At 38.3% G+C, this 9290-nt stretch overlaps 1 protein-coding gene across 1 annotated transcript; it reads left to right on the top strand.

Moving 5' to 3' along the window:
* Nucleotides 1–222: 222 nt before the first annotated feature.
* Nucleotides 223–9076, top strand: pdia3 (protein disulfide isomerase family A, member 3). The gene is made up of 13 exons (XM_063000683.1): nt 223–455; nt 1704–1782; nt 2467–2584; nt 3390–3497; nt 3584–3713; nt 3909–4025; nt 5067–5192; nt 5548–5730; nt 5940–6048; nt 6961–7089; nt 7268–7347; nt 7490–7547; nt 8576–9076. Exons 1-13 carry the CDS (start codon nt 298–300, stop codon nt 8681–8683), a joined length of 1503 nt encoding a protein of 500 aa, XP_062856753.1. The 5' UTR covers nt 223–297; the 3' UTR covers nt 8684–9076.
* The last annotated feature ends 214 nt before the right edge of the window (nt 9077–9290 follow it).

The raw sequence follows: 9290 nt of genomic DNA, 5'->3' as shown, positions 1-9290 counted from the left end.
CGGCGAGATCAAGGAGTGTCGCAACTCTCTCTATCTACGGCTCTGGGTAGGACTAGTCTGAAGTGGTGGATGAATGTCGGGCTCTGATTGGCTGATTGGGACGTTGTGACGCGGATGAAAATCCAATAGTGAGATGCCACACTCTGGTTACTCTGAGCAGCTCCGGGTTTGTGCATCCGTACCGCTAACGCTTTCTTTCTCTCCCCTGTGTGCACAAGACCAGCTCCAGAGCTCCAACCTAAAATCAGACAGCCATATAAACTAGGTTGTACTGTGTTCAGGTCAAGTTTACAGCGGATGTACCCACGCTATAGTTCCATGATGTTGCCTTTGTTGTTTTTTGCATTTCTGGTCGGAGGTGCGCGGGCCAGTGATGTGCTCGAGTTTACTGATGACGATTTCGACAGCAGAATTACAGATCATGAATTAATTCTTGTTGAATTTTTTGCACCATGGTGAGTAATCCCTGTTTGTTGGAATATGAAATGTGTTTGATACAGAAATTGAAGTCTGAGGGTCGTTTGCAGAGTAATAGAACTGTAGGTTGTAGGCCTGCAGTCTGCATGTACTTTGCTTTCATTTTCAGTCCACACTGCTTCTTTAATCTGCCTTAATTATTTTCATTTTTGATAGCGCAATCTGATATGAACTTGACTTGCCGTTGACTTTGACGTATATGAATTATAACGCAAATAAACGCGTTAAAAGCTCCTTAAAATGTTGGCATAGTGATTTGCCCCTTAATATAAATGATACAGCTTTTATCATTTTATTTACTCTTATAACCGACTTCCTTGTGTCCACTTAAACTGGGTAAATACACAATCTGTTCAATATGTATTCACGAATAATCATTAACATGTATGTAAATGTTGATTCAAACGTCATTTAATTATTAATGACAACCAAGTTCAAAATTTGTTTTGCCAATTAAATCATGCAGTCAGCTATTTTCTTAGAATCACTGCATTTTTAGACAATATAGCGTATGAAGGTGTGCTGTTTCTTAATGTAATATATTGAATGTGTTTATTAGAGCACTGAACATAAATAAATCACCAAAGTTTGTTCATTTTAGCTAGTAGGCTAACCTTGCTAACGCTGCATATTTCCTGTTTGTTATGCATTAGCCGAGTCGCTAGCTAAGTCTATAATTTACTTTTAATTATTACTGCTTTCATTCTAACACGCTGCTTGTTTTCTATTGTACCTGTTTTAGGCTTAATTACGAGACTCCTTGCAGTTTATATTCGTACCTGTGTAATTAATTTAGACGTTCGTGTGTGTCCTAAACCGCATACTAGCATACTAAATAGTGTGTGAAATTAGTACAATACAAGTAGTATTTTTACGTACTACTCAGTACATTGCCATGCGGTTTGGGACGTAGCCCACCGCTGTTCGGAGGCGTGGTAGTTTTCTGTTGTAACGTCGTGATTGGTCGGTGAAGTTTCGCTGTCTGTGTCTGATTGGTTTAGATGTGTCAGGACGTAGAATAGAAGCAGGATGAACTTATCAACAAGTTCAGATAGGACTAGTCACACCTAACTAACGCTGAATAACTGTGCAGTCTGATTACACATCGACATAACTACACACCCGTGTACCCGTTAAGCCAATAAATCCGTGTTTAATTGTTCCCTATGCCAGTCACATTAATTAAGTTCACAGAGAACTAAAGCCCATATGATTTTCACTTCTAGGTGTGGTCACTGTAAGAGACTTGCTCCTGAATATGAGGCTGCTGCAACACGACTGAAGGGAGTTGTACCTATTGCTAAGGTAAAGTTAGTCAGCTGAACCCACTGCCATTAACTCTGTGTGACCAGGTTGAGTAACAGGAGGTCAAATTTCAGATCTTTATAGTCAGGTCTGTCACAATCACATGATCATGTTTATAGGTGACCTCAATTAACTGTCCTATGCTTGTTTGTTCAGGCTGAATAAGAGGACAATGTGGTTCATAATGAAATATTTGGTGTCACATTCTGCTTGATTACACACACGTGCTTAATTACATTTTGGCTGATTGTCCCACACAGTTATGATTAAAAATGTGTATATATATATATATATATATATCAGCAATATTTTTTTTAGATTGTCACTAATCAGGTTTATTTTAGGCCAGATTTCAGGTTCATCAAACTTTAAACTTGCAGTGAAATACAGATAGATAGTACTAACATTCTGTAAGTAAGCTTTCAAGCAGTCTGAATCTCTGTTTTTGTTCTGCCTACTGGTAGTGTAAGCACATGAACACACAAACCTGGTGCATGGGGGAGTTGTAATATAGGCTACATGTTGTTTCTCACATTTTTCTGCAACAAATAATAATACTAATCCATCCATACAATGAGAACCTTCCCAGTTATTATTAGGGTGTGGCCAAAAGTTCTTAATTGTCAGGCTTTCTATTTATAATAAGATGAGATTGAGCTGTCTGATATTATCTGTATGGTTTAGGTGGACTGCACTGCCAACTCGAACGTGTGCAGTAAGTACGGCGTGAGTGGCTACCCAACCCTGAAGATTTTCAGAGATGGAGAGGATTCCGGTCCATATGACGGACCAAGAACTGCAGGTTTGTCTTAACATGTGATCTCTGTTTTGTGTTCTGCTTGCATGTTCTGTACTAATAGCTTTTTTACGTGTGGTTAACCCTCTGGGAATCATTATGTGTAAGCAGTTTTTTTTTTTTTTTTTTTTTTTTAGAAATAATGACTACAAAAGTAATAAAGCTCACTCATGGTTATACCATGGTTAGAATTTAACTGGTTTAGTTCTGCTTCTGTAAAGAGCGTCCTGCTTTCTTTCATCAAAATTATGAGTTGCTTGATAAGCAGCTATTTTTAGACCTAATTTTGATTTAGGAAAATGGTCCAAATTCAATCCCTCTTACCTTGAATGAAAATATACAACAGGACGACTTGGTAAACAGAGAAAGAATGTTTATTATTGCAAGCAGATTTGATAGCACATGAGAACATCAATTTTCTCTTGACACATGTTCATGTGCACTGTTATTTAACCCCCAACCTCAGTACTTGGTAAAGAAAAATCCTTTTGGCTTGATAACCTCTAATGAGCTTTAAGTGCTAACAAAGATTCCGACACCTCTTGTGTAATCGTCACCCATTCTTGTCATGTAGAAGCTTCCAGCATGTTTAGATTTGATGGCTTTCATGCTGCAACTGCTTTCTTTAAATCCCATAAAAGGTTTTCTATGAAATTTTAAATCTGGAGAAAAGGCCTCTTCAGGATTTCCTAGGATTGATTTCTCAACCAAGATTTAGTTGACTTGGACTTTTTAGCAAACCCCTATAGCAGTGAGTCCTTGAGCTATTATATCTCCCGAGTTCTCATTCACCATTTATCTGCTTCTCTAGATGGAATTGTTAGCCTTCTTAAAAAGCAGGCAGGCCCAGCTTCTGTGGAGCTCAAAACTGAGGAAGATTTCACTAAATTCACTTCAGACCGTGATGCCAGTGTTGTGGGTGAGCATATTGACAAAAAGCTTTATTTTTTTATGATTATCAAATAAAAGTGTGGGGGTTGTGCTAAGGGACTCATTTGTTTTCAGGATTTTTTGCTGATGCTGGAAGTGCCTCACAGAGTGAGTTCCTGAAATCAGCCAGTGCACTGAGGGATTCATACCGCTTTGCCCACACAAACACAGAAGCCCTGCTGAAGAAACATGGCATTGAGGGACAGTAAGTGGGGCTGAAATGTTTGGCTATAGTTTACTTTCACTTTTGCTTTGTCATGTCAGGTGTATTTTATTTTTCCTATTGGCTGACTTCATTTGGACTCCTGTAACCATTTTTAAATTAAAATCATGTCAGTTATTTAATTGTCTTTATGCTGTTTATCTTTCAATGTGTGTGTTCTCTCTTTTTTTTTTCAAGGAGTGTCGTTTTGTTCCGGCCACCTCAGCTCAATAACAAATTTGAAGAGAGCAGTGTGAAGTTCACTGAGGACAAATTTACCAATGCCAAGATTAAGAAATTCATTCAGGATAACCTGTAAGTTGTCTTTTTCATCTAGTTGTAACATATGATAAATAGTCATGTCAGCCTCATTATTTTCATTATTCTGTTCACATTGTGCAATGCAGCAGTACCACTGGCAGCAAACTTATACTATGTTATATTGTATGGTAGGTAGTGGGTAGAGCTGTGGGTTACCAACTGGAAGGTTGTTAGTTTGAATCAAAACATTCAACCCACTCGGCTCCAAGGGGTGCTGTACAATGGCTGCCCCTGTGCTCAGACCCCAGCATTCAAAAAAGCTACGATATGCTGGAAAAAATTAATTGTACTATACATAAATATATTGATGTATAAATGGCAACTAAATGCATTCTTCTACCTGCCCTAGATTATAATATCAAAACTGCATGAATCCATAGATGCAACCATTGTGCCAATGTATTAGTGTAACATTGGGTGGCACGGTGGCTCAGTGCGTAGCACTGTCGCCTCACAGCAAGAAGGTCCTGGGTTTGATTTCCAGTTGGAGCAGTTTGGGTCCTTTCTGTGTGGAGTTTGCATGTTCTCCCTGTGTCTATGTGGGTTTCCTCCGGGAGCTCCTGTTTCCTCCCACAGTCCAAAGACATTCAAGTGAGGTGAATTGGAGATACAAAATTGCCAATGTCTGTGTAACATCTGTTGCAGAATATTTGAGGTTTTTTAATACTGTTGATATTTTTTGGCTTCTCGGGTGCACCCTTATGTGCACACAACTAGATATTTAAGCTATTTGTACAACTAAAGATTTAAGTAATTGTAGGCATTTTTAAGTAAACAGTTTCTAATTACAAAATATTGTTGCTGTCATGCTTTGGGTTGGAGCAACATTTTCCTCCCCAACAAAACTCATCTCATATATTTATACCAGCCATTGCAGTACAACGGATGGTTGACCATGTTTTTGTGGTGCAAAGGGAATATGCAAAATTTGTATCAACATGACAACTTTTAATGATGTTTTTGAAGTTGATTTATATTGTACTAAGAACTGCATTTACTTAAAATCACCATATCTTTTTTTTTTTTGTGTGGCAGTTTTGGAATATGCCCACACATGACAGATGACAACAAAGATCAGCTGAAAGGCAGTGATATTCTGGTGGCTTATTATGACGTTGACTACGAGAAAAACCCCAAAGGCTCCAACTACTGGAGAAACAGGTACTTTGTGTTTCTGATCTTTAAAGGAGTATTTTAATTTGGTGTCCTATTGCTGCTTAATTTCGCATTAAAGCTATTATGTAAATTAAGCTAAGCATTTTTTAAAGTCTTTGTCCTTTAAAATCTTTCTCACACAATTTAAGCTTCGTAATATAAATATTTTTCTCGGACTTTCTTTACTTCAGCCTTCCAACATTTACATAGCTTCATATAAAAAAACTGTTGAACTCTTGCCTGCTTAACTGTCCAGGAATCATTTCAGAATTATTTACTTGAACAAACTGCTGTATTTAAAATGGTAATTTGTATGAGTCAAGTGATCCCAGATTAGCCACTAAACAGACGCTGTGTGCAGGGTCATGAAGGTGGCCAAGAGTTTCTTGGACCAGGGTAAGAAGCTGAACTTCGCTGTGGCCAATAAGAACAGCTTCAGTCATGAGGTGTCAGAGTTTGGACTGGACTCCAGCAGTGGAGAGCTGCCTGTTGTCACCATCCGAACTGCCAAGGGCGACAAATATGTCATGCAGGAGGAGTTTACGTAAGTACTTTCAAATCCTAGTCTGATAGATTTGCATTTTGTTATGAAATGAGGCTAAGCCAGCAGTTAATGTTTCTTCTGTTACACTATCTTGTCTGTTCATGGTTCTTTCTTTACCTTGTTACTTTGTTTCTGCTTTGTGAATCAGAAAGCAAATGTGACTTTGAAGCGTGTGAATATTAATGAGCAACTGTAAATGTGTTGTGTAGCCGTGATGGAAAGGCCCTGGAGAAATTCCTGCAGGATTACTTTGATGGAAACCTGAAGCGTTACTTGAAGTCTGAGCCCATTCCAGATAGCAATGACGGCCCTGTCAAAGTAAGCCAACAACTTGTTAACTGTTTTTTTAAGGACAGAGCCTCATGTCTGTGTGGGTTTCCTCTTTCCACCTCACAGTCCAAAGTGAGGTGAATTGGTGATACAAAATTGTCCATGACAATGTCATGTGTTTGACATTGAACTAGAACTGATGAATCTTGTGTATCGAGTAACCTGACCTGTCATGAATATAACCTAAGTGTGTAAAACATGACGTTAAAATCCTAATAAACAATTAACCGTTCAGAACTAAATTATTGAGAAATATATTAACATATTAAGGATGGACCAGTTTTCTTGGTGACAGCAAGGGTTGCTTATCATGTTTTTTAAGATTTCTTTTTTTATACATCAAATACACTTTATTTAATGTACAAATGTAGAGCATATTTATTTGTGGTTTTAAATAATAATGGCAAAACTGAGTTGAGAAGACAAAGAGATTTGCATACATATTTTGCCATAGAAGCTAATGTAAAAAACATTGGCTTATGACGAACAGACTTTGGATCTGAAGTGCATTGTTGTTCTATTTTCTGTATTATACAGTTGTGCCAGTTGTGAATGAACATAATTTATACACCGTTTATAGTACAGTTGGTTTGTTAGTGGTATTTACAAATGAACACTCTGTTCACACAGGCAGCAACGTTTTTAAATGAGTGCCGACACTTTGCTGCGATGATGGGAAGAGCTATCAGCTGCTTTGATCTGCTCAGTTAAAAAAAAAAAACCACCCTAGATTTTTTTATTTGTTGGCCTGCTAAAACTAGTACTTTGAGTAATGAAAAGAGCAGTTTGCATTCCTGTCCATGCACACTTTGCAAAAGTTTAGCAATACATTTTATGGCTGTTAAAAGCAGCATGATACTCCTAATTCTGCTCTAAATCTGTATTATTATTATATTTTAGGTTCTTGTGGCTGAGAACTTCGACTCTATCGTGAATGATGAGAGTAAGGACGTGCTCATCGAGTTTTACGCTCCCTGGTGTGGACACTGCAAGAGTCTGGAGCCTAAATACAAAGAACTGGGTGAAAAGGTAGGTGTCAAACTAAGCATTCCAAACCTTACCCTTTATTTTAATTAGCCGTACCTGTTTAATCAGTGCTGACGCATTTGTAATTTCATATAATGCGGATGACTGATTTTTTGTTGATTGCTCATTAAAAACTGCTGCTTAATTGTTTTTTAACATTTCATTTGAAATGTTCCCGCAGGTGGCCAATAATCTAGATCTCATCATTGCCAAGATGGATGCCACAGCAAACGATGTGCCATCACCATATGAAGTCAGAGGGTATGTATTTAAACTTCAGTGTAATATGGCTGCACACATTCTTTTATATTCATAGGCAAACCGGCACATGGAAATGAAGTGCACTTTGTAAACCAGTACAGCTTAAATTTTTTCTTTGAATTGATCTGCTCTTTTGTTTCAGATTCCCCACCATTTATTTCTCTCCAGCTGGGCAGAAGCAGAATCCAAAGAAATATGAGGTATGGGCTAAATGTCAATTTTTCAATATTTGCAGATAGGCTGCTGACCTTTTTACTTCTGACTCGCAGCCCACGCTGTAATTAAAAAATTTGCCAATTTTCCCTCAAACATACAAAAAGAAAATGCCAAGTATGCCACCTGATTAACAACTGTAATAATGCATACATGTATACATTAACCTAACATTAATACTAGAATTTAGTAGAATTTAGGTCCTGGGTTCGATCCCCAGGGTTGGCGGTCCGAGTCCTTTCTGTGTGGAGTTTGCATGTTCTCCCCGTGTCTGCGTGGGTTTCCTCCGGGAGCTCCGGTTTCCTCCCACAGTCCAAAAACATGCAAGTGAGGTTAATTGGAGATACAAAATTGTCCATGACTGTGTTTGACATTAACTTGTGAACTGATGAATCTTGTGTATCAAGTAACTACCTGTCCTGTCATTAATGTAACCAAAGAGTGTAAAACATGATGTTAAAATCATGATAAACAAACAAACTGGTTCCTGTTAGAACTTGTTCTCTCTTTGTATTTATGGTCAATGACTGGTCAAATGTGGTCTTGAATACAGCACGATTTTACTTGTCATATAGTTGATTTCTTTTGCAACACAAACATTTTTGACTGGCAAAATGCCTGAAATACTGCATGTTGTGATGCATTAAAATGTGCTTACTATTTTATTTTATTTAGTGTGGCTTAATGGTAGGAGCAGTGCCTAAATTCAGTTTGAATCACAGGCTGGGGTCAAAAATACAGAAGGCACATGACATTACTTGAACCTTTAGCCATTAGGGGGACACCAAGGGGATCAGTGCACCTTTAGTGATAGTCCCAAGTGTTGTGTTTAGAAAGGGCATCTGGCATAACAGCTGTGTCAAATCAACTATGCACAAGAGTAATCTGCTGTGGGAATCTCCATCGGGAGCAGTCGAAAGTCATCATTTACTGATATTCCATTTAAATGACAATTTTTATTGTTTGTAATTTAGTGTGGTTTATGCTAATCGGGTTTGATTTTGTTTGCTTTCAGGGAGGCCGTGAAGTCAGTGACTTTATTTCCTACCTGAAGAAGGAAGCAACAAATCCAATGGTGGTGAAGGAAGATGAGAAGAAGCCAAAGAAGAAGTCAGAGTTATAAGTCGTTAGGGAATTCAGACAGGAGTCATGTAGGGAGCTAAATTATATTCCAACTCTAGTGAACAACAGAATGCTCTGATGCAATATGGGCTCTCTCTTGGGCCAGCTGCTCTTGGGACACTGTGGAAGGTTGTAAAGCAAAGACCTTTGTGTGATTATGAAATATTGAAGACATGCAGTCTGGTCAAATTGAGATTATTTTTTGCCCCTTCCCCCCACTCCCACTGTACCACCAACAGATGCACTTTGGTTTAAAGACCAAGTCCAGTCATGCTTTCTTTTTCATGGAAACGGGCAGGGGTTCTGGTTAATTAAAAGATTTCCTTTGATTTTTGTACCATATCTCATTTTTGTACATTTGGAGAGGTTGTGAAATAAAGGCCCACTAAACCAGTGACTGTGTTGTGTCATACAATCTATTAGCAACCATCCAGGAACAGTGTTTTACTACTGATGGCTCTTTTAACAGCAGGGATTTACACTGATTCACATCAGCTGGCCAATTGGGCGTGATCGTTGCAGGACTGAAAGACTGGAATAGTCCTCCATATGGTATTTAAGTCTAAAACTTGTTTTAGTTGGAAAATTGCTGGCACATGTACATCTCT

This window comes from Trichomycterus rosablanca, chromosome 8 (assembly GCF_030014385.1).
Source record: "Trichomycterus rosablanca isolate fTriRos1 chromosome 8, fTriRos1.hap1, whole genome shotgun sequence".
Taxonomy (NCBI): Eukaryota; Metazoa; Chordata; class Actinopteri; order Siluriformes; family Trichomycteridae; genus Trichomycterus; species Trichomycterus rosablanca.
This window is presented reverse-complemented; position numbering and strand designations above follow the sequence as displayed.

Bases quoted from the DNA above. Each gene is read 5' to 3' on its own strand.
- pdia3 (XM_063000683.1), top strand. From the start codon at position 298: ATGTACCCACGCTATAGTTCCATGATGTTGCCTTTGTTGTTTTTTGCA. The intron at 4,026-5,066 runs GTAAGTTGTCTT...TTTGTGTGGCAG, and splicing joins AAATTCATTCAGGATAACCT to TTTTGGAATATGCCCACACA. The intron at 7,548-8,575 runs GTATGGGCTAAA...GTTTGCTTTCAG, and splicing joins AGAATCCAAAGAAATATGAG to GGAGGCCGTGAAGTCAGTGA.